This window comes from Ichthyophthirius multifiliis, assembly GCF_000220395.1.
Source record: "Ichthyophthirius multifiliis unplaced genomic scaffold scaff_1120509251183, whole genome shotgun sequence".
NCBI lineage: Eukaryota > Ciliophora > Oligohymenophorea > Hymenostomatida > Ichthyophthirius > Ichthyophthirius multifiliis.
In genome coordinates this window covers 1-24,189 of record NW_004086124.1, presented here as the reverse complement: position 1 = coordinate 24,189, position 24,189 = coordinate 1, and the positions used below count along the sequence as shown (strand labels likewise).

General features: G+C 16.4%; 7 protein-coding genes across 7 annotated transcripts, besides 42 other annotated features; 4 read left to right on the top strand and 3 right to left on the bottom strand. All coding sequences in view use genetic code 6, as the record gives it.

Moving 5' to 3' along the window:
• Positions 1-1,059: 1,059 nt before the first annotated feature.
• Positions 1,060-1,102: a microsatellite.
• A 118-nt stretch (positions 1,103-1,220) lies between these two features.
• Positions 1,221-1,260: a microsatellite.
• A 714-nt stretch (positions 1,261-1,974) lies between these two features.
• Positions 1,975-2,052: a microsatellite.
• Positions 1,976-2,024: a microsatellite.
• Positions 2,053-2,067: 15 nt separating the features above from the next.
• Positions 2,068-2,264: a microsatellite.
• Positions 2,265-3,041: 777 nt separating this feature from the next.
• Positions 3,042-3,082: a microsatellite.
• Positions 3,083-3,369: 287 nt separating this feature from the next.
• Positions 3,370-3,404: a microsatellite.
• Positions 3,405-4,662: 1,258 nt separating this feature from the next.
• Positions 4,663-4,706: a microsatellite.
• On the bottom strand, positions 4,677-6,242 carry IMG5_155730 (major facilitator superfamily protein, putative; the record flags this gene model as incomplete). The annotated part of the gene is made up of 3 exons (XM_004030612.1): positions 4,677-4,903; positions 4,954-5,313; positions 5,369-6,242. The coding sequence occupies 3 exons, from the start codon at positions 6,240-6,242 to the stop codon at positions 4,677-4,679; spliced, it is 1,461 nt and encodes a 486-aa protein (XP_004030660.1).
• Positions 6,243-6,257: 15 nt separating this feature from the next.
• Positions 6,258-6,312: a microsatellite.
• A 745-nt stretch (positions 6,313-7,057) lies between these two features.
• Positions 7,058-7,104: a microsatellite.
• A 43-nt stretch (positions 7,105-7,147) lies between these two features.
• Positions 7,148-7,201: a microsatellite.
• Positions 7,186-8,128, top strand: IMG5_155720 (Ras family protein, putative; the record flags this gene model as incomplete). Its single annotated transcript, XM_004030611.1, has 7 exons — positions 7,186-7,202; positions 7,272-7,440; positions 7,482-7,534; positions 7,590-7,676; positions 7,733-7,827; positions 7,875-7,962; positions 8,014-8,128. The coding sequence occupies 7 exons, from the start codon at positions 7,186-7,188 to the stop codon at positions 8,126-8,128; spliced, it is 624 nt and encodes a 207-aa protein (XP_004030659.1).
• Positions 7,968-8,001: a microsatellite.
• Positions 8,129-8,871: 743 nt separating the features above from the next.
• Positions 8,872-8,919: a microsatellite.
• Positions 8,876-8,915: a microsatellite.
• Positions 8,920-9,207: 288 nt separating the features above from the next.
• Positions 9,208-9,309: a microsatellite.
• Positions 9,212-9,278: a microsatellite.
• An 80-nt stretch (positions 9,310-9,389) lies between the features above and the next one.
• Positions 9,390-9,440: a microsatellite.
• Positions 9,391-9,431: a microsatellite.
• A 498-nt stretch (positions 9,441-9,938) lies between the features above and the next one.
• Positions 9,939-9,983: a microsatellite.
• Positions 9,984-10,301: 318 nt separating this feature from the next.
• Positions 10,302-10,340: a microsatellite.
• Positions 10,341-10,807: 467 nt separating this feature from the next.
• Positions 10,808-10,836: a microsatellite.
• Positions 10,837-11,148: 312 nt separating this feature from the next.
• Positions 11,149-11,175: a microsatellite.
• A 7-nt stretch (positions 11,176-11,182) lies between these two features.
• Positions 11,183-11,240: a microsatellite.
• Positions 11,241-11,474: 234 nt separating this feature from the next.
• IMG5_155710 (hypothetical protein) lies at positions 11,475-12,428 on the top strand (the record flags this gene model as incomplete). The annotated part of the gene is made up of 2 exons (XM_004030610.1): positions 11,475-12,142; positions 12,205-12,428. Coding segments are annotated over 2 exons (840 nt in total), but the record flags the coding sequence as incomplete, so codon positions are not given.
• Positions 12,429-14,254: 1,826 nt separating this feature from the next.
• Positions 14,255-14,293: a microsatellite.
• Positions 14,294-14,659: 366 nt separating this feature from the next.
• Positions 14,660-14,748: a microsatellite.
• Positions 14,665-14,748: a microsatellite.
• Positions 14,666-14,742: a microsatellite.
• Positions 14,671-14,727: a microsatellite.
• On the top strand, positions 14,712-16,051 carry IMG5_155700 (hypothetical protein). The gene has a single exon (XM_004030609.1). The coding sequence runs from the start codon at positions 14,768-14,770 to the stop codon at positions 15,857-15,859; it is 1,092 nt and encodes a 363-aa protein (XP_004030657.1). The 5' UTR covers positions 14,712-14,767; the 3' UTR covers positions 15,860-16,051.
• Positions 16,052-16,310: 259 nt separating this feature from the next.
• IMG5_155690 (hypothetical protein) lies at positions 16,311-18,898 on the bottom strand (the record flags this gene model as incomplete). The annotated part of the gene is made up of 8 exons (XM_004030608.1): positions 16,311-16,338; positions 16,596-16,713; positions 17,407-17,605; positions 17,708-17,785; positions 17,826-18,488; positions 18,527-18,646; positions 18,692-18,787; positions 18,839-18,898. 8 exons carry the CDS (start codon positions 18,896-18,898, stop codon positions 16,311-16,313), a joined length of 1,362 nt encoding a protein of 453 aa, XP_004030656.1.
• Positions 16,421-16,525: a microsatellite.
• Positions 16,435-16,522: a microsatellite.
• Positions 16,435-16,527: a microsatellite.
• Positions 17,632-17,706: a microsatellite.
• Positions 17,944-17,999: a microsatellite.
• Positions 18,251-18,275: a microsatellite.
• Positions 18,899-19,240: 342 nt separating the features above from the next.
• On the bottom strand, positions 19,241-21,464 carry IMG5_155680 (hypothetical protein). The gene has a single exon (XM_004030607.1). The coding sequence runs from the start codon at positions 20,199-20,201 to the stop codon at positions 19,329-19,331; it is 873 nt and encodes a 290-aa protein (XP_004030655.1). The 5' UTR covers positions 20,202-21,464; the 3' UTR covers positions 19,241-19,328.
• Positions 21,465-21,540: 76 nt separating this feature from the next.
• Positions 21,541-21,619: a microsatellite.
• Positions 21,583-21,621: a microsatellite.
• A 116-nt stretch (positions 21,622-21,737) lies between these two features.
• Positions 21,738-23,179, top strand: IMG5_155670 (serine threonine-protein phosphatase 4 catalytic subunit, putative; the record flags this gene model as incomplete). Its single annotated transcript, XM_004030606.1, has 6 exons — positions 21,738-21,881; positions 21,952-22,042; positions 22,210-22,271; positions 22,398-22,933; positions 22,978-23,053; positions 23,120-23,179. The coding sequence occupies 6 exons, from the start codon at positions 21,738-21,740 to the stop codon at positions 23,177-23,179; spliced, it is 969 nt and encodes a 322-aa protein (XP_004030654.1).
• Positions 22,323-22,357: a microsatellite.
• A 263-nt stretch (positions 23,180-23,442) lies between the features above and the next one.
• Positions 23,443-23,477: a microsatellite.
• Positions 23,478-23,484: 7 nt separating this feature from the next.
• Positions 23,485-23,526: a microsatellite.
• Positions 23,527-23,878: 352 nt separating this feature from the next.
• Positions 23,879-23,925: a microsatellite.
• A 134-nt stretch (positions 23,926-24,059) lies between these two features.
• Positions 24,060-24,123: a microsatellite.
• Positions 24,110-24,153: a microsatellite.
• Positions 24,154-24,189: the final 36 nt, after the last annotated feature.

Genomic DNA, 24,189 nt, shown 5'->3' with positions numbered 1-24,189 from the left:
TTTACGCCTTGTTTTTAATGAATTCGCATATTTTCAGATAAATAAGAGTCTATATAAACTGGAAATATATCATCTTCTTTATTATCAGATAAAAGGTATGAATTTTTAGGAACAATCATGTTTTTTGGGATTAAAGTTGAAGGTTATTATGGTTTTTATGTGACTAAATTTGTAATATACCTATTTTAATTTTTATTATAATATTATTAATACTTTTGATTTTTAAGTTTTTTTACTTTTTTTAAGCTTAAATTTTTATGTTTTAATTATTTTTTAAAAAACAGTTTCCAGAAAGGAAATCTTCTTCTTATACAATATCAAGTTATTAAACTTATATTAAGATAAATTTTATAATAAAGTATTTTTTTATTTATTTATTTTGATAAATATTATATACTAAAATAAGTTCCTATTATATATTCTTCTTCATTATCAGGATTTGGACAATATATTTTTTATTAATAATTATCATATATTTTCTCACCATTTGCGTTGTATATTTATACTTTATTATATTTAAAGCAAATTATACCATCGTCATATGATATTTTTTTTTTTTTAACATCTTTAGACCAAAGGCATTTATAAAATTTAATTTGAATTTCAGATTCTATAAGAATTTTTTTTTTTTTTGATATCTATAAATTATAAAATTTTTAACTTTTTTCTGACTCTTCTTTTTAATCCTCTTATTTTATTTTAAGTTAAACTTTAAATGTGTTATGTAATTTTGATTTTTCCATTAATTAATTATAAAAATTAATATATAAAATATTTTTTTAAAAGATATAATTATAATTAGTTAAAAAAAATTAATATGTTTTAGCAGATATTGTTTATATAAATTATAAAAGAAGAAAAATAATTCAAATAATAGAAATTCTAAAAATTTAAATAAAAAAATTTGTAAATATAAAAAATTAATAAAAAATAAATAAAGTTCATTTTTTTTGTTATAAATAAATAAACTAAACTATTATTATTTTCAAGTTTATTAAATATTTATTTAATAAAATATATTCTAATATTAAGCAATAATAAATATATATATGTCTAAAATAAATTTAAAATATTTAAATTTAAAATTTTTCATTTAAAATTTGTTAGTTAGTAGAAAAAAAAAAAATTAATAATATTTTTTGAAAACTTAATACTTGATTTTAATTTTTATTAAAATATAAAAAGGTGGCAATAAATTATATATATTATAAATATAGATTTTATATTAAAGTCAATTTTATTAAATAATTATATTAAAGTAGGGGTGTTTGTTTTGATTTAATAACAAAAAATTAATGTTTAAAATTATAAATTTTTGTAAATGATTATTTTATTTAAAAAAAAAATATTTTTTAAAAATTAACAATCTATTATAAATTAAAGTATTTTTTAAACAGACAATTTCAAAACACAAAAAGTAATAAAAAAAAATAAAAGAAAAAAAAATAACAAAAAATAATATATATTCAAAAAAAAAAAATGATAATTAATGTAAAAAATACAATACTTCCATAAAAAAATAATACGAGTAAATAAAACTAAAGTTTAGAAAACTTAGAACAAATAATGAAAAAAGCTAATTAGATACCAAAAAATATGAAGAAATATTAATATAAAAAATATGATATAAATGATATTCTACATCCTTTAGATTCAATAATAACTACAGCAGAATCGATAAAAAAAACAGTTTAAACTCTATGAGAGAAAAAGAATAAATCCATTAAATAAGTCCTTTTAAACATGATATAACATAAAAATATGAAGATTATTTATTTTAAAATTTTGATAAAATATATAATGTAAAATTTATAGAAAAAAATAATGTATAAAATTAAACTGTTGAATGTATAAAATCTTTAAAAGAAAATTTTGAAATAATAAAAGTTGAAGAGGATTAAATAAAATAAAAAAAGAAATCTATTAATTAAGAATAATAATATAGATAAGAAATAAATAATAAAATTAAATGTCAAAATTAATAAATAAATAAACAATATAATAATATAAATAAATAAATAAATTAAAATGATATTCAATAAAATAAGTAAACATAATATGAAAAAGAATAATAATTATAATAGTAAAAATAATAATAATAATAATAATAATAATAATAAAAATAACAATTATAATAACAATAATAAAATAAATAGCAATCATAATAACAATAACAATTATAATAACAATAACATTAATAATAGTAGTTATAATTATAATTATAATAACTATAATAATAATAATAACACTAAAAATAATAATAAATATTAATTTAATCTTAAAATAATCATCCAAGGACTAGAAGTTTTTATTTGAATTCTTCATAAATATAAAAAAATAGTAACGAAAATAATTTAACTATTAATAATGTTTCTATTTTAGCTCATCCTCCTCAATATCCTCAAAATTCTTAAAAATAATAAAATATTAATTTATATAAAGTATTTTATAAATCTTAATTAAGATAAAAAAATAAACTATCTTATGACTAAAACTAAACTAATAATAATAATATAGTTAGAGAGAGTTTAAATTTTAGTTTTAAATAAAATATTGAAGGTAATTAAAGTTTTTTAAATAAATCTTTAGGAGTATAATAAGTAAATGAAAGGTAAAATAATTTGAAAATAAATGTAATTCCCAATTATAATAATAATAATAGATATGATCATTATCACTCTAATAATTAAGAAAATATTTCTCATATTATTAATTAATCTATTGTTTCTAATATCAGTAAAAACATTTCTAATGTTTATAATATTAAAACTAAGAATTAATTAGATGATAAACATAATTAACTCAGAATGAGTAATAATTTACCTATTAATTAAATATAAAATTCTATAGGAAAAAATTATTAATAAAAAAAAAGTAACTCCTTAATCAGATCTATAATGTAATTAAAAAAATATTTTTGAATAGTATTTGTATTTAATATTATTTTTTTTATATAAGTAAAATATATATATATAATTATATTTTCCTAAATAAATTATAAAATTATTATTAAATTTATTTATATGTTTTTATCTTTTTGTTATATTAATAAATGTTATTTTATATAATAATAATTTATTTTTTAATAAATTATTTTAAATTTTTATTTATTTTAATTAGTATAAATTAGAATATTTTTTTTAAAAAAAAAACAATATACCTATAAATTACTTTTTTATATTCTGATTTTTTTTATTTTTATTTCAATAAATATTATTAACATATAAAAAAAGATTATTAACTAATGATTTTTTTTCATATATAATTAAATTTAATAAAGATCTTTTATATTTTGTAATTCATGTTTTATTTTTTTTTAAATTAAAAAAATGAATTAAATAATAACAGTTTTTTTCAATAAATTATAGAATAAATAAAAATATAAAAAAAAATATAATATAAAACCTTTTCAATTTTCAGTATCTTTAGTTTCGTAATTTTAATTAAAAAATCTATTTTATTTTTATGTGTTAATATATAATTTAATTTTTTGAGTTTATTAAATAGTCCAATCACTCCTTTTAATAGTACTATAATTTTATTAATCAATACTACATATGCTGCCTTAATCCAACTCACTATTATAATTCTGGCTTTCAAAATCAAATTGAAAAGAGTTTAAATCCCCTGAATGTATACATTAAACATTAGGAAAATTACTATTTATTTATTAAACAAAAGATTATAAAACTTATATTTCAGGTCTATCTTATTATTTAATAATAAGCATTTACTAAACAATAGTTGATATATATTCACCATACATACAATTTAAAGAATCGATTCTTTAATAAAGTAAATTTTAATTAATTGTAAAGTTTTAATATAAATCCTTTTAACTTTAAAGTAAACACATTTCTAAAATAATAATTCCTAAAGAAAACATATCGCTCATAATTTTTTTATGCTCAATATTTTAATTCTTGTCTTTTAATTAATGCAATAAGAAAGGTGATATGTAATTTATTTCGATATTTTCTTTAATAATTGCTTAATAATTTGAATTTATTGACTAAAAAAAATTCCTTATAAGTACTTTTACTTCACCTTCTGAAGAAAGAAATATATTTTCTGGATTTAAATACTAATGTGAAAGCCCATATAAGTTCAAAGTGTATAAAACTGATAAAACGGACTTCAAAAAATACCAAATTTCTCCTTAGGTGTAATATTGACTTTATTTTTAACGATAAAGTATATCTTTTTTTAATGAATGCTATGTATATTCCTAATAAAATTTAATTTTCCAAAACGAAGTACATAATTTGCTTATTCGATTAATTTTTATAAATATTAATTTTAATATTTGCGGATGTTATATATTTATAATCTAATTTGCTTCTTTATTTGTATTTTATAATTAATATTTGTTTTCATTTTCAATTATCTTTCTATATATTACTATTTGAAATTAAAACTAGGATGATTTTACAAACTTAACTTTACCAAAATATGTATTATTATATTCTTTTGTTATTAATATGAAGCTTTTTTTACTTAATATATTTTAATTTTCTAATTAATCTTTTTAAAATATAAGGTTTCCCATTTAAATTTATTGTTTTTTTTTAGATTATTTTATTAATTATGATTTTTTTTATTTTTTATAAAAAAAAAAATATAAAATAATACAAATAATTTTAATAAAATATCTAAATTATTTATTTTAATATTCCTCATTAATTCTTAAATTCCTCATATTCTTATTCTTCATCTTCATCACCATCAGTATATGAAACATATAACTTTTTTTCTCCGAAAATATCTATAAAATTAATCAAACCAGCAAAAATAGTAATTAATAAAGTTGAAAGAAGTCCATATAAAATAGCAATATCAAATTAAAACTTTTTAATTGTCAAATCAATAATTATTCCTATAGCAATAGGATTAATAAAAAGTCCTAAATAATTAAAAAAAATAGAAAAAATAAAATATAAAATATATATAAACCCGTTTATAAGAAACAATTAGCTAATCCACCTGCAGTACCAAGATTTTTTTAATCAACAACAAGATTAATAGAAGGCCAAACAATTGATTAAATAATTCCATAACCAATACCAAGTAAAGAAAGTGCAAAAATAACCACAAAATAGCATTCATGAGGACTAGAACATGAATCTTTAGTATAAAAAACTAAAAAACTTCCATTAAAAAATAAGCCTCCAGCGATTGCAAAATAACCTTTTTTTCCATATTTATCAGAAAGAAACCCAATAATAGGAATAAAAAAAGCTCCTAAAATAAAAGGGAAAGTATATAAATTACTAGCATGATTTCTATGAATTTTATATCTATCAATTAAAATTTCTTTATTTTATTAAAAAAAAATATCGTTTTTATTATTTATAATTTTAATAAATACCTTACATATTAAACATAAAAGGTTCTAAAATCATAAATGTAATCATAATAAGTAAAACTATAAGCCAAAATATTAATTTAAAATGTTTAATATCAGCCAAATCAACTTTTTCTTACCCTATTGAATGCCCATTTTTTTTGCTTTAAAATGCATATTTTTTGTCAAAAAAATATAATACAAATACACTAAAAAGTGAAAATATACATACGTAAGCACCCAAAATTACAGATTTCCATAATATTTGTTCCTTATCATAATATTAAGGGTATAGAAAAGATGAAGTTACCATTGAAATTCTACCAAAACTAACTATAAGTCCCATTGCTAGAGATATATTATTATTTTTTATCCATTTAGATATCATATTATACCCACAAATATTATAATTTTCTAATCCTATTCCAAAAATCAATCGCCCAGCTAATAAAATATAATAGTTTTCGCAATAAATACCATAAGTACACATAATTTAACCTAAAGTTTACAAAATATTAAGTGTAATCATAACTTTAAAAACTCCTAATTTATCAATTAAATATCCAATTAAAAATGCTAAAGGAGGAATACTCATAACTGTATATAATAAATTGTATTAAAGACTATTTATTTATAAATGTGTTTTAATTTATTTTTCTAAAATTGCAGGAAAATCGTCAGAAAAATAATTTCCTAAATTTGCACATATTGTAAGAAACAGTATTAAATATTATATTTTGCTTTGATTGCTATATTTTGTATATATTTTTGTTTCTACTGTTGTGGAAGCGATTTCTTCGTCGCTTTTGGATATTTCGGAATATTTATATTCTTAATTAAATTTGTTTTTTATTGGAGTTTAATATTTTTATTGCTATTATTAATTATTTGTTTTCATGTTTTTTTATTTATCTTTTTTTTAGTTTTTTATTTATTATTTACTTTTTACTATTTTTTAATTATTTTTTCAATATTTAAACGTTTTTGAAAAATATTTTATATTTCTTTTTTAAAGTTGGCTTTTTAAAAGACTTGAATACTTTTTAAAAAACGAATTATTAATTTATTATTCCAGAGGGGATATATATAATTGTTAATTCTAATTTTTTTATTTTTATTTTTATTTTTTTTCAGTTTATATTATAAAGTAAATATAATTATTTATAATAAAAACTTAATCTTAAAATAATTAATTTATAAAGTTTTTTGTTTAATATTTATTTTTGATTTATTGTACAAAGAAAATAAATTTTAATTAAAATTATAATTTGGAATTTAAAACAAAACAAAAACATCTTTTTTTTTATTAAATATTGTAATGAAAAATAAAATTAATATTTCCTTTAGTGTTATTTTTTAATTTTAAATAAAAAATAATATAATAAATAGCAAAATGTATTGCTTATATTTATTTAAATAAAAAAAACCTTTAATAATAAATAAAAGAAAATAAGGTATTACATGATTTTAATGAAACATTTATTAATATAATTAATACAATTTGAAAGTAAATATATAATTTATAATTATGGTATTTAAATTTTAATTTTTTATAAAAAAAATTTTAATTGTAAATGTACTACAAATATTTAAAATTCTACTTATTAAACAAAAAAAAATATTATAATTTTAGAATATGCTTAAATTAAAACAATAACTTAAATATATAATAATTTAAAAATACTATACTATAAGAATATAGATAATTAACATTTAAAATAAAATATATATATATATTAAAAAAAATTATATATATATATATTTGTATATTAATATAATAAAAATAAAATAATAAATAATTTCATATTTATAAAAAAAAAGTTAAAAATTATTGATAAAAAATGAATTAATAATATTAGTAAAAATATTTTTTATTTTAATTAAATTAAAAAAAATAAAATATTTTTTATTAATTTGTTTTAAAAAGTGATATAACATTGAAGATATTAATTATTGGAAATTCGAATGTAGGAAAAACATGCATGGTTATGAGATATTGTGAAAATCAATTTACAAATGAATTTTATGCAACAATAGGAGTTGATTTTAAGACAAAAAATTTACAAATTGATGATAAGATAATAAAATTATAAATTGTAAAATTAATATAAATAAATAAATAAAAATAATATTTTAGTGGGATACAGCTGGATAAGACAGATTCAGAACAATAACGAATAATTATTATAGGTTTTTTTATTATCATGATTTAAGCAAAAATAGTTTTTTATACTTATATAAAAAGAGGTGCAAATGGTATTTTAATTGTATATGATATAACAGATAGAGATTCCTTTTAAAATGTTAAATAATGGATGTATGAAATTGAAAAGTAATATATTTTAAAAAAAATAAAAAATATTTATTTATTGGCTTATAATTATAAAGAAATGCTAAAGAGAATGTTTAAAAAATACTTGTTGGAAATAAATGTGATTAAAATGATTAAAGATAAGTTGATTATGAGGAAGGATTACATTTATGTATTTTTAAATTTTATTTTGTTATTTTTTAAAATATAAATTATCAGCTTAATAATATAATCTTACTTTCTTTGAAGCTTCAGCTAAAAATTCTCATAATATAGAATTATCTTTTTAAACATTAGTAAAGAATATGTAAAAAATTTAATATAATATTAAATTTTATATATATTATAAAAATAAAAGAGTTGAAAAGGGTGGATTTCCATAAAAACATCAAGGATTAAAAATTGGTAGAAACTATAATTAAAAATAAGTTGAAATTAATAGACCATAAACATAAAAAAATTGTTGTTGTTGAAATATTATTAATATATATATATACATATATAAAAATTAGTTTTATATTAACATTTGTATATTCTGTTAAATATTTTTTTTATCAATATTTTTATATACTATTTATAGCATTATATTGTTTAATAAATATATAATTTTAAAAATTTTAATTAAATATTTTAGAGAAAAAAGAAAATAAAATCAGAGATACTAGATTTTTATTTTTAATGAAAATTATTGAGAATTTAATATTCTAAAATAATATTAAGGTTATCAACAACTGAAATTATTTATAAATATTACTATAATTATGAGAAAAACATATTTTTAAATAAAAAGATAAAATAATAATACATAACTATATTTAAAATTTACTTAATTAAATTATTATTTATCAATTTATATACAAAATATATAAATATAATCACTATAGTAAACATTAAAATTATAGGTATATCCCATTATAAAAATAGTTAATTTAGCATTGAAGAAGATTTTACTATTCTCTGCATATTCTGCTATTTTATTGTAATATTCATAAAAGTACCTGCTGATAAAACTTTTGAACACGTGGATCTAACTTTGATCCATTGATATAAAATTCTTGCATTTAATACTGTGTTAAATATTAGTCATATTTTATTAAATTATTTTTAAAATTTTTTATAAATAAATAGAAAAGATAATTAAGTAAAGTTCTAATTTAAATTCTTAGATAATATTATGATAATTAAAAATAATTCGCTAAATATACGAAGCATTATAAATATTATTTTTTTTAATATTTTTTATTTTTAATAATTTTTTTTTTTATAGGCTTAATCAAAAACAAAAAAAGCCCAAGTAAAAATATAACGCCCTTTTTATTATATTATTTTATATAAATAGAAATAATTTCAAAAATAAAAAAACTTATAAATAAGTAATATATAAAATATTTTGAATAATTTAAATGAATTTTTAGAAAATATTTAATTTATTTTGATATAATAAAATAAAGATAATATGATTCTTATTAGATGTATCTAATTATTAAATATACATTTATTTATTAAAATTTAATTATAAATTATATAATATAAAAATATTTAAAGAATAATGAATAAATTAATATTTTTATATATTATAAATAAAAAAATAATTATTATTTTATAAAAATTAAAAAAAAAAATTAAATTGATATATTATAGATATGAAAAAAAAGTAAAGCACATATAAATTATAACTATATTTTTAAAAAGCTATTTAATATGATTATAATATTATTATATATATAAATTGTAAAAAATAAAAATTATAATATAAAAAAAAATTTAAAATAAAAATATATAATATTTTTTTATATAATTATAAAAATAAAAATACATTTATAATACAAAAAAAATTTAATAAATATAAATTATATATATAATAGTTTTTGTTTATACAAATATTTTAATTATTGAAATATAATTGTATTTAAATTAAAAATATTTGTATTATATTTAAAAAAAATATATATAATATTAATTAAAATATTAAAAAATATGATTAATATTTTTATATATAATAAATATAATCCTTTAGAAATAAAATGATAAATATATAACATTAAAAGCAAGCAAAATAAAAAAAAAAATGATATTACTTTAACTTAAATTACTATAAAATCTAATTTCATAACAAACATAAAAATTAGATTTTAATTATAAATAAAAATTCAAATATAAATTTTATATATAATATAAAGAAAAAGGCAAATAAAGATAAAAAAAACATATACGCAAAGAAGATATCAAATAAAAAAAGTTAAAAATAAACAATTGTTATAAAAATAATAAATAATATAATTGTTATTATTATTATTATTATTATTATTATTATTATTTTATTATTATCATTTTTTATTTAAAAAAATTACTTTAAAATACATTTTTATTATAAGTTTATAACTTATTAACTCTCTTTTAATATTAATTTATTTTTAATTTATTAAAATCTTTTATATAAAATATTAATCATTTATACTGCTAATTCAAATATATTTGTTCTTTATATAATCAATAAATTAAATTCTAATTAGTTTATAAAAATAAATAAGTTTTATAATTAAATATATATTTCTAATAAATTAAAAATCTAACTATTAATAAAATATAAACTAATTATAATATTCTAATATTAAATATAATTTTGTTTTATTAATATATGCTGTGAATTAAAAAATATTTATTAAATTATAAATAATTTTTATTCTTAATAAGTAAATATTATATTTAATGTAGATTAATAAAATATAATAAATATTATAATTTAAAAATAATTAATTCCATTAAAATTTAAATTTTTTTTTTTCAAATTTCTTTTGAAAAAAAATACTATGATTAACTAAATAAACGGATATATGAATAATTTTATATTTTTAAAAGCAAATCATGTATAACCGATATCAAAAAAATATTCAATAATATGGTATTATATTATTTTTTAAAAAAATTATTAATGGCATTTTATAATCAATTTAATTTAATAAATATAAAAAACATTATAAACAAATAAATAAAAAATAATAATAAATGTAAAATATAAATTTTAGATTATATAATGATTGAGAATTTAAATATATAAAATAAAAATGTTTTAAAAATATTTTATTATAATTTTATTTTAGTAAATAAAGTAATCTTTCATGGAAAAAAAATATATAAATTAAAATTATATTAAAAATATAAAAAAAAAATATAAAAAAAATTATTATAAGATTAAAAATAATATTAATTATTATAAAAAATATATGATGGTATTAAAGATATAATAATTCTTGTTTTTTTTATAGCAGAATATATATAATAGTTTAAAAATAATGATAAATGGATAATCTAATAATAATTTTATTATTTTTATTTTTAAAATAAAAATTAGAAATAAAGTTTTTTAAACAAATAATAATAAAAAAAAATTATATATTATTAAAAATTAAATATACTTCTAAAAAAACAATTAGTAAGATATGAAAAGCAAAGAAAAAAATTAAATATAATAATAAATAATTTAATATTAAATATTATAATTTATAAATTATAATTTATATAAATAAATATATATATATATATATATATTTTTATATTTTTCATATTTATATATATTATTATTTAGAATTTTATATAAATAAATAAATACAAATAATTATTTACTGAGTTTCTAATCATGGAAACTTCAAAGCCATCAAAACTTGGAAAAAATTAGTTTTCATTAACTTCTTACAATATTTTAGCAGATTTATATACAGATTAGAGATATTTCCCATATTGCCCTATATAATATTTAGATTTTAACTATAGAAAGTATAAAATTGTAAAAAAAAAATATTCGAAAAATTGTCGTTCTCAAAAAAAAAAAAACAAAAAAGGTTGATTAAATTAAAAAATGTGATAGTGACATAGTTTGCTTATAAGAAGTTGATCATTTTCATGATTTTTACAATTTAGAATTCGATAAAATGGGATATGAATGTATTTACGTATAAAAAATTAACCGTGAAGAAGGTCTTTTGACTATATTTAAAAAAGGAATATTTACATTAGCTTTTTAAAACGAAATTATGTTTGATTTAAAAATTCCTTTAAAACTAGCTAAAAACCATTACACTAGAAATAATTTATGCTAGTTTATTTAACTTCGGCATAATTACTCTAACAAACAAATACTTATCGCAAATACTCATCTTTACTGGGACCCTAGATGTGAAGAAGTCAAGTTTTTATAGGCTTCTGTTATTTTGGAATACTTAAGTACTTAATTTAGTATTAAAGATAATATTTTTTTATGTGGAGATTTTAACTCTATGCCATCATCAAATGTCATTAAATTTATAGAAGAGAAAAAAGCGCCTAATATTAGTAGAATCGAAAATATTTTTCAAAAAAGAGTTAAAATGACTGACGAAGTAATTATTTATGATTTATTCAAATAAAAAGCTACTATTAATCTTAAAAGTTCTTATTCTAATTATTAAGGAACAGCTTAACATCCAGATTTTACTAATTATACTTAGAATGTATATTTTTTACTTTTTTTAATAAAATAATTTTTTTTTTCCTTTTTTTTCTATTTTTAAAGTTTAAAGGAGCTCTTGATTATATTCTTTATAATACTTCTATGGAAGATTGTAGGCTAATTGGAATATAACCATTACCTATAAATGAAATTTAAAAAGAGTTGGGATTGCCTAATGCAGACTATCCCTCTGATCATTTACCAATTACAGCTTACTATGAAATTTAAACTAATTGAAAGTCATTATTATATGTATTAGGGAAGGAAAAAAAATTAGGAAGGATTTGAAAATATATATGTATGTTTTAAATATACATTTATAAATATATATATTTTAAATTGGAGGAAAAAATTTTTTTTTTTGTGAATTTAATTTTTAATTTATTATAATACTATTTGTTTATTTTATTTTGTTTGGTATTGTATATATTTTGGTAAATATCGCTTTCATTGCTTAGATTTAAATGAAATATTTTTATATTTAAATTATTCATTTAATTTTAAAATAAATGAAAAAAAGTATTTATGATTTTTAATATAATTAAATTTAAATTATTATATTATTATATTATATTTAAAAAAAAGTTTTTTTTTTTTTATTTTTTTTTGAATAATTATTAAAAAAAAGAAAAAAATATAATTTTTTGTATTATATTTAGATAAATTAGTTTTTAAATAATATAAATAAAATAATATATATATTATAAACTTAAATATTAATAATTAAAAATATTTTAAAAGTTAAATAGCTAAATATTAAAATTTTATAAAAATTAAAAGGTCTTAATTAAAATAAAAATATTTAAATAATATCTATTTAAATTAAAAAATATAAATTTTTAAAACTTTAAAGAAGTAAAAAAAATTATAATCAAATTTATAAAAAATTAATTAATTTATTTAAAGAATTAAGTAAATAATTTCTAATTTTTTTAATAATATCAAAATCATATTACCTTTTATATAATATTAATATATATATTAATACTTTATATAGATAATATAATATAATATTAAATTAAAAATTAAATTACATTTATTTTTAAATTTATTCAAAATTATTCTTTTATTAAGAGTTTTCTTTTAAATTTTCTTCTAAATCAACCTTTAAATATTCAAGATGAATAAAGCTTTATTCCATAATTTATTTTGATTAAACAATAATATTTTCTAAATTTTTAATATCTTCAATTAATTAATTTTTTAAAAATACTAATTTATTTAGATTTTCTAAATATGTTGCTTATAAACTTTCCCAATCTTATTTAAGTAAATTTTCTAAATTATCAATTTCAATTTATTATCTTTAACCGTATTTCTCAAATTTTACAAAAGTTAGAGTATTTTTTCTACTTTCTAATAATCTAAATTCGAATAAGAATTAATTTGGTTAAAAATATTTATAATTGGTGACAATAGATGTACGCTTTTTTAATGCTAGAGCAATTTTTTTATTGTTTATTCATATTTTTATTAAATTTAAATAAATGAAACTCCATTTAACATATGTTCAATTAATTTTATTGCTTCATTTAAATTTTCTAATAAGCCCTCATTATGTTAATTATTTTCTTTATATTTATTTTCTTTGTTTTCTCTATCTTATTTGCTTTTATTAATAATCAAAGTTTACTATTAGTTTATTATTTTGAAATTATTTATTTTAATTTTTGTTTTTTTTTACTATTTCATAATCTCTATTATACTTATCTAAAGTTTTTTTTTATTAATATAATTTATCTTGATTTTCTGTAAGTAATTTTTAGTTTTATTCAAATAAATTTTAAATTTCTTATTGTCTTGTTTATAATTAAGAGATTCTTTAATTGCTTTAAGTCATATACTAAGTATATTCATACTATTTTTCTATAAAATCTTATTTCATATTTTCTAATATAGAATCTAATAACTCTAAAAGAGAATTTTCAGTTTATGAGTATTTTAAATTTAATTTTACCATTGAAAGTATAGTAGAACCAAAAGGATCTTATTTTAACTTTTTTTAATTTTTCATATTATTATCATTATATTTTTTACTTCTATTAAATTTTAATAATCATATGTTTCATTACATTTATATTTTATTGAAAAAATTAATATTATTAAAAAAATATATTTAATCATTTTTTTATTTAATTTTTTTTTTTTTTAAATACAATTATTAATTGAACTACTTAATTTATTTAATAAAATTTATATATCTAAAGAAAATTATATGAATAGAATTATATTAATTATAATTTAATTTTAAATAAAATAATTAAATTATGATGAATTATATATATTTCAATAAAATGTATTTTATTCCAATTTATATATATATAAGTAATAAAAAAATAATATATTTAATTTTTTTTTGATTTTACGTTTTAGAATTCGCCAAAATATATATCAAAAACGTTAGAAAAGCAAAAAAAAAACAAACTATATAAAGCAAATTCTCCTTTAAGTAATAAAATAAAATACTAAATACAAAAAATAAAAAAATATATTACGTTTTATAAAATAAATAGTTTTCTAAAAAAAAAAAAAAATAATAAAAAAAAAAATATTATAAAAAATAAATTAAAAATATATAAATAAAAAAACAAATAGTAAAAATAAAAACTAAATCAAAATTAAAAAAATGAAAACATAACTAATCAGTGTTTTATTATTAATAAACTTAACTTTGTCATCTGCCGTCTTTTTACAAAAGCCAAGATCTGCCAGCAACAAGCAATTCGAAATCTTCTCTTCCCTCCAAAAAGTAGAAATGATAGATTTCGGAAAAAGAATTCTCGATACCATCGCTTTACAACTAACAAACAAAGTCCCATTAGCGGAAGTTGCAAAAGTCCTCAGTTAATTAAAGCAAGACTTAGAAAAACAATAAGCTGACGCCGATGTCCAACATGGAAACGACGAAGCCAACTGCAGAACCGAAACCGAAAGATACGAAACTAATATTGCCAACGCAGCTATAGTTAGAGAGAATTCTGCTGAAGCATTGAAAGTATTAGAAGCTGAAATCGGATAATTAGAAAACAGTATTGCTTATTTAGACAGATAAGCAGTTGAATTAGAAAAGAGATTAGATGCCTACAAAGGATCTCGTGAAAGAGATAATCAAAGATACAATGAACACAGAGTTTAATAATTATAAGTTGTTGAAGCTTTAGAATTAATTATTGATAGATTATCTTAAATTAAACCCGAAAGTAGTGAAGAAGCTCTCCTTTAACTCTCTAAAATAGGAAAAAGTAACCCTATTTTATCCTTAGTTTAAGTCGCTTCTACTTTCTCAGCTGAATCTTTAGCTAATGTAGTTGGTAAACTTAATTCTTTAAGAGATTCTCTTAACTAATCAATTAATAATGAAGAAACTTAAGAAAGTAAATCTAAACACGATTATGAAGCTTTAGTTATTGAATAAGAATAGACTCTTAATAATGTTATTACTCATAGAGCTTAATAATCACTTGAATTATAATCAAAGAAATAAGGACATGATTTCCATTCCAATAGATATAAATAAGCTATTGCCGAACATTAATTCAACGTAGAAGGATTAGCTAAATTAAATGAATCTTGTGCTAATTTAAGATCTATTTATGAAAAAACTTCCGTTGTTAGAGGTGATGAAATCAAAACTATTGTTTAAGTTTAAAATATTCTTGCTACTAAACTTGAAACCATGAAAGATTATCTAAAGTAAAGAGCTGAAGCTGATGAATGATTGTTAAACTGATATTTTTTATCCTTTTTTTTTTTGTTGTGTTTTTTTTTTTTTTTTCTATATTTTTAAAAATTTAAGAATTTTTAGTATTAAATTAGAAAAAAGAAAATTATAAAAACAATTAAATATATTAAATATATATTATATAAATATGTTTTTTTTTTTTCTTGATTTAGTAGATGATTTTTTTATTATTTCTTTCTTTTAAACAAATAAATTATGAACAAAAAAAAGTTTAGTAAATTAGTTTTTTTTTATAAATAAAAGTCATTTTTTATATTTATATTAAAAAACTAATATATTAATATGCTTTTTATAATATAAATATTAAAAGATAATACATGTTATATATATTTTAATAAATAAAAATATAATATAAAAACAAAAGAAATAAAGAAATGTATTTTATTTTTTAGTTTATTACTAAATACCTTTTAGGTTTCAATCTAATTCATATGCAAATGTTTAATTTGTAAAATCTAAAAATTATAAAATATTTTTTTGTAATCCTTCTTAAGATAATTTAATAATTTATGTATCATCTTCTTTATTATCAAAATCTTCTTTATTAACAATATTATTATTATTATTATTATTCATATTATTTTCTTTATTATTATTATTTTCTTAATTATTATTATTATTTTCTTTACTATTAATATTATTATGTTCGCTATTGTTTTTTTCTTAATTAACTTCTTTTTCTTTTTCCATTTCTAATTTCATAATAATTTACTTATCATCATCAATATCATCAAGATTATTTTCATTATTTTCATTTTATTTGATTTCTACTTATAAATCTTTTAATTTTTAATTTTCTTCAAAAACCATTTTAAAAGTTTCATAATCATCTGTTTTTTAAATAAAATAAATTAAATATTAAATAATAAAAAAAATGCCTTAATGTTATAAAACATCATTTTTTTCCCAATATTAATCATCAACTTATTTATGAATTTTAAAAACAATATAATCAACAACCTATGTACATTCTGATTAAGCCAAAACAATAGGTCTTTTGAACTCTATTCTCGAAAAAAGTACACTGTTACCTTAATAAAAACATTAAAAGAAAAGTTTATCTTCAAAAATTAAATATTTCGTCATTTCTTTATCATAACTAGGAATATTATAAATAATAAAGATTTTATCACTAGTTTCTTATGTCTTATATTCCAATATTTCATATTTATTTTATTATTATTATTTTTCTTCTATTTATTCCTCTCCATATTTTTCTTGTTCTTCTTTTTTATTATTAAAATCTTATTCTTATAAAACTTCAATAACTGGATTTTCAATATTAATTTATCCTTCAATGAAGATTTCGTTTGTTTATTAATTAAAAATATTTAAGTTTACATTTTTTTAATTGTTATTCATTTATAATAAAGGTTCTTTATTTTCCTTCTGGTCTTAATTTTCTTCTTTATTTAAATTATCTTCATAATTTAAGTTTTTTTCATTATCATTTTATATTTTTTCTTATTTTTCTATTTTAATAGTTTCTAATTCATTTGTTTCGAATTCTTTATATGTTTTACCAGGGATAGGATTATCGGGTAATTTAGATTTATTTATAGGTAATTTAATTCTCAAAACTTACTTTTTTGAGTCAAATTTAGCATTTCCTTCATCCTACATTACATAATAAGGTAATTTTGTATCCAAAAAATATTTGTTTGGAATATTTAAAACTAAATTTTTTTCTTCTATATCAACATTAATTTCTTTAAAACTAGTCTTTTTTTATAGTTATTTGAATTAAAATATAATACTATATATATATATATATATATATATATATATATATATATATATATATATATATATATATATATATACGATTCCAGGTAAATTTATAACTAAAGTAAGTTCTATAGGTCTTTTTAATGCTTACTCTTCCCTTCTATCTAAAAAGTCCTTTGTTTATATTTTTTTTAGTTTCTATAAATTATATTACTTCATAATTAACAGGATAAGAGTAAACTATTTTATATTTAGGAGCTTAAATAGGAGCACTTTTATCGAAAAATTCATCTTTTTTTTACTCATTTAGTTCGTCTTCAATATCTTCTAATTTTTTATTTTTATTATTTTCTTGTTATTATTTTTCTATATGTTCTTATTTTTATTTCACTAAATCTTTATATAAGGAAGGTTCATAACCTTCTCCATTTTACCTTTTATCCATTTCGCTTTATTTATTTTTTCCTGAAGTTCTTATAGCCAAAAATGCAGGAGTACCTCCTTTGCATTTCATATTTTTAAGAACCTGAAAAAAAATAAAAAATTATAAAAAAAAAATAAGAAAAACCTTATAATCTCTAGAAATAGTTTCATTTCTTTCTCCCATTTATTATGTTGCTGCGTCTAAAGCAGTTTAGCAAATTAATTATTAAAATTAATTATTCATTTTAGCTAATTAAAACGCATAGGGATGAAAAGCGACATCTATAGTATTACATACTTCTTATTTAGAATCTTAATCATAACGCATTTTTCCTGCTGAAAAAGGTAGTTTCCAATTCTGTCCTTACTTTCCGTCTTTTACTACTAAATCGAAGGTTGGTAAATCTATTTAATTTATTCTACAAATATTAATAAATAATTTTTAAGAAGATCCCTTTTTATTTTTTTATAATAATAGCATTTTTTTTTTACTTTATCTTTTTTAGAATATATTATTGTCTTTATTGCGAATTCTGCTAATGGTTTTACTAATTTTAAACCCTTTGGCAGATCTCCTTCTTTTTAAAGTTATTTTAAGTATTGATCATATTCCTTTTTTTTATATTTAGTATTATTTTTTATTTGATTTGTATATACGTCTTTGTTTTTTGGGTCTGAAATTTCTAACATATAATCATTTAACAATCCCATAAATTCAGGTTTTTTCATAGCATTTTAAATTCTTCGGAATTCCTTTATTTTATTTTTTTTACTTATTTTTTGGAATAAATATAATTATTTTACATCTTTTGTCATATCAGATGCTACATTGCTTTTTAAATGTAATGGAGGTTAGGGTTTCATTTTTTTATGTATTTTTTTTTTTTTTTCCTTGTTTTTTTTTATATAATTTAAATTTTTTTTTTTAATGATTAAAAAATTAGAAATGAAAAAAAAGAATTTTTTTTTTTTAAAAAAAAAAAAAAATATTTCTTAAAGAAAAAAAAGATTTTTTTTAAAAAGAAAAAAAAAAGTAACAAAACTTATTTATTTAAACAAAATTATTATATTGATATATGTTATATATTAAAAAAAAGTACAAAATTAAACATTAAAAGTAAACAAAATCATTATTTTTTAAATTATTATTATAAATATAAATTAGCTTGAACAGAACTAACTAATCCACACAAAGAGCAACACAAAAATTCCGAAAAATTAATTTTTTTACACATCTAGCACACAAACTTACTTTTTTCTCTATTTTTCATATCTTTTAATTACAAACTGTTTTTCAAATTCTTATTAATTTAATCCAAAACACCCTAATTAGCACTTTCAATTTATTTATTTTATAATTCCAAGCTTTTCTAATCTATGCATTTATTTTAAAATACCAAATTGCATCCAGCATGCATATAAACACTTTAATTATTAAACAACGGACTATTAAAAATATTTGCATTCCCCATAACTTAAACTCCATTTTCTTTTATAATTTAATGACAATAAAAACATGAATAAGGATGATGTAAATTACAAAAATGTTCACTTCCATTAATTGTGCATTTAATTTCTTCAAAAGAAAGTTCTTTTTTACATTTAGTGCATTATTTAATTTCTTAAAGGAACGAAAGATCAGCTTCAGTAGATTAAGTTGATAATGAAAAAGAATCATTTATTAATTATTATTATTTAACAATTTAAACATTAGTATCCATATCAACACCTCCTAATACATATTTCCTCTATACACTTTTAGTAGATTAAATATCGTAAAAAACTTAATTTCCTCCATTTTATTTGATTATATGTTCTAAGACTTTCTAAATATTATTTTCTGAAGTTTCCTATTTATTTTTTTATAAAAATCTAAGAGCCACAGTCCTTGAGTTAACTGGAATTTTTTCTTATTTTTCTGTTTCAATTTCTTCTTTTTAAATAATGGCTTGAATTTAATTTTAATAATTCTCTAATTTTTATTCTTTTTATATTATTTTCTCCACTTCTCCTAAAAAATTAATATTTCTTCCAATTTTCTAAATAATAATCTTAGCTAAACCATGTGCCTTATATAAGCTTTTTAATTTCTCAAAAACAGGGTATTCCTTCTCTACTATATCCATATTTTCCGAAAGACTTCTTGCAAATTAAAAACAAACATCATTCTTGTCCTAAACTACCTTATCAATTAATTTTCCTTCCTAATTTTTCATCATTTATCTCGCTTCCACTTTAATTTTAGCATCTCCAGTACAAAAAAAAGACCCGTCTTTTTCTTCTATTTATATTTAAGGACATACAAGCCATAAACGACTCCAAGAACTTTAACTTTCCCCGTTTTTTTTTTTAATTTCCTCTTTTAAAAGTTCCGGTATATTCTTAAAATTCCTCTTCTAAAGTTCTTTTGGGTATTCAAAAGGTGTTTTAGAATCTGGCTTTAGTCCTAAACTCATTTATTTTAACAAATAATCGCATTCGAACATTATTTCGCTAAATTTAGTGCCTTCAAGTAACTTTTTATTCTCAAGAAAATCTGGATAAACTACTTTTCGTTAATAAGGACCTTCCGGATTATTCTCATCCCATGGATCTAAGGAAAAGCTTATGTTTTTGACTTTAATTGTGGGATCTAAATATACTTATAAGCATAAAATTAAATGTTAAAAATGTATATTTGGGATATTTTAGGGTCCAATGATTAATTTGAAATTATTTATTTGTTTTTAAAAAGTGATTCCAATAATATTTTGCACATTAAGAAGTTTTTAAAGGTCATTTTGGTTAAATTTCTATTATATTTTTTATGGTTAACTAGGTATATTTTATAAATGAGAAATTAATTAGGGGGTTATCAAAGCATCGGGATATAAATTTTCTGCTTTTTAATATTCTAGAATTTATTATTCAAGATTTTCTGTGAGAAATCCATCTAATTGAATTTTTTACTTGTTTTTTTAAGACAAAAGTTCTTGAAGTTTAACAACAATTTCGTTTTTGTCAAATCTTTTTGGAATAGAAAATTATTGCTAAATTTTAGTATTTATTTCAGGTTTTTTTTAAATATAACATTTTTGGTTGAATTTTTTAAGGTTTTATTTAAAAAAAAAATAGGTTTTTTCATCTTTTTCATACTTTTTTAATTCAGATATTGTTCGGATTGATAAAGGCGCATTCTCTTCTATTTCTAAATATTAATTTAGATATTTCTGGAATTCTTGTGAGTTATTTTCTAGAATATAAGCTAGTATATAATATATTAATTACTCACAAGTTAATTCGTATAAGCGGTTTTTGCAAAAAATAAATTCGATAATTCTATTACTGTCTTTAGGAATGTTTTTATTATTTTAATAGGATTCATATAAAGATAAATCATATTAGGGAATTTTTGTAAAATCTTATTTAGAGTTTTAACTTAGATTTTAGATTATTTGACTAAGAGATATGCTTGAGAAATTTATTTCCATTTTAATTTTTTTTATTCTTGGTATATTTTATGAGTTTATTTTCCTTTTTTTTTATTTTAATTAATATTAATTTTTTGATATTTTATTTTATTCTATTTTCTTTTATTTTTATTTTCTAATTTTGATAAAATTTACTTTTTTTTTTGTTTTTTTGTTTTTTTAAATATTTAAAGCAAAAAAAATATTAAAGTTTTAAAACAATACAAATCTTTTTAAAAAGAAAATAAGAAAAAATGTAAAATGATATTGATAAACAGTTAAATATTTTGCAAAACGGTGAACTTTTAAAAGAAAACGAAGTAAAAATATTATGTGCACGGGTAAGAGAAGTTTTTATAGAAGAAAGTAATGTGTAAAGAATAGATTCTCCAGTTACAGTAAAAAAGAAAATAAAAAATAAGCACAAAAATATAACTATTTAATTAAAAATATTCACAAAATTTTAAGATTTGTGGTGATATACATGGATAATTTTATGATTTATTAGAATTATTTAAAAACGGTGGTTTATGTCCTGATATTAATTATTTATTTCTTGGTACAAAAAGCATAAAAATTAATTTTTTTTAAAAAAGACATATTACATTTTAATATGTTTTTTTTTTTTTTTCTTTAATTTTTTTTTTTAAAAAATAAATATAAGAAAATTACAGAAAAAAAATAAAAAAAATATAAAATTTATATACTTTTTATTAAAATAAAAAGGTGATTATGTAAATAGAGGACATCATAGTATAGAAACGATAATTTTCTTATTTGCATTAAAAGTAAAAAATATATATTCTAAGCTAATAATTATTTTTTTCAAATTTATAAAAAATAAAAACAATAATATTAATAAAAATAAAATATTTTAAATTATTATTATTTTTAAAACAATTCTATTAATAAAGATAAAATATTCAGACAGAATAACTCTTTTAAGAGGAAATCATGAAAGTAAAATTATTACTTAAGTATTTGGTTTTTATGATGAATGTTTAAGAAAATATGGAAGTTTAAATGTATGGAGATATATAACCGAAGTTTTTGAATATATGACGATTTCGGCACTAATTGACGATAAAATATTTTGTACACATGGAGGAATTGCTTCTGATGTTAAAAACTTAGATGATGTAAATATATATAGCTTTATTAATATATAAAAAAAAACAAAGATTAGATAATTAGATAGAGTTAAAGAAATACCTGCCTAAGGAGAAATGTGCGAATTGTTATGGAATGACCCTGAAGAAAATACTAAAGGATTTAAAGAAAATTAAAGGGGGCATGGAAAAACATTTGGATAAGATGTTTTTAATTAATTTTTATAAATAAATAACCTAAATAAAATGATAAGAGCACATCAATTAATTATGGAAGGATATAAATAAATTTGGGATGAATCTTGTGTTACAGTATGGTCTTGTCCAAATTATTGTTATAGGTTTTTATTTTATATATAATATGAAAGCTTTAATTTATATATAGATGTGGAAATATTGGTTCTATAATGTAAATAAAACATAATAATGAAATTAATTTTAAAACTTTTGATGCTTCTAAGGTATTTATTTATATATTATTTTATATAGAATTTATATCAAGCTTAATTTAATTTTTAAATATTAAGGATTAATTGAAAGGAGCAGGAACTAAAATGTCTAGTAATGTACCAGATTATTTTTTATGAATATTTTTTATTTATTTAATTATTTATTTTTATAATTAATTAATACTAATTAATACTCTATATTAATTTCTAAATTATTAATATAAATTTTATAACAAAAACAATAATAAATTTAATATGAATATTTTTTTTTGTGTATTTTAATAATTAGCATTAATGAAATCATCTTATTAATAATATTGTTGCATAATATTAAAATCCTTGATATTTATTAATTGATTTCTATAATTTATAAATATATAAGAAAAAATTAACTATGAAATTAATATATAAAAAAATAATAATAGAAAAAAATAATTATCAATTTAAAATAACAAGAAAATAAATTAAAATTAAAGAAACTAAATATATATAGGTAATTTATTATTTTAAAAATTAATATCAAGTTTTTAAATTATGTATAAAAAATAATATAATGAATATAAATATATTATTTTATATAATTATTAAATTTATACATTTTTTCTTCCAAAAAGATATTTAATTATATATTTTTTTTTAATTTTACTTAAAATATGTTATTCATTCTATTAATATAATAAAGAATATTTTTAAAATAATAATAATAAAATAATATTAAAAAAAAGAAAATCATATATTCATTAAAATTGTAATTAATTTAATTTAAAAATTCTTATTAACATTTTGTTGATTATATTTAATATTATAAATAGATCATATTATAATAAATAATTAAAATTAAAAAAAAAAAATATTTATTTAAATAAAAATAATATTATTTTAAAAATAATTCGAATGTTATTATATATAAAATTATTTAATTTTTTTATTTTTTTAATAATATAAAATGATTTCTATATAAAAAATAAAATAAAAAAAATTAAATTTAACTTTATATAAATTATAATTTTAATCGGTCATAAAATACATATATAAATTTAGTTTCTAAACAAAATATAAAATTATATTATAAAAAATATATATAGATAAAAATAAAAAAATTTATATATAAATTTTTTTTTTTTTTTTTTTTTTTAATTTTAATATAT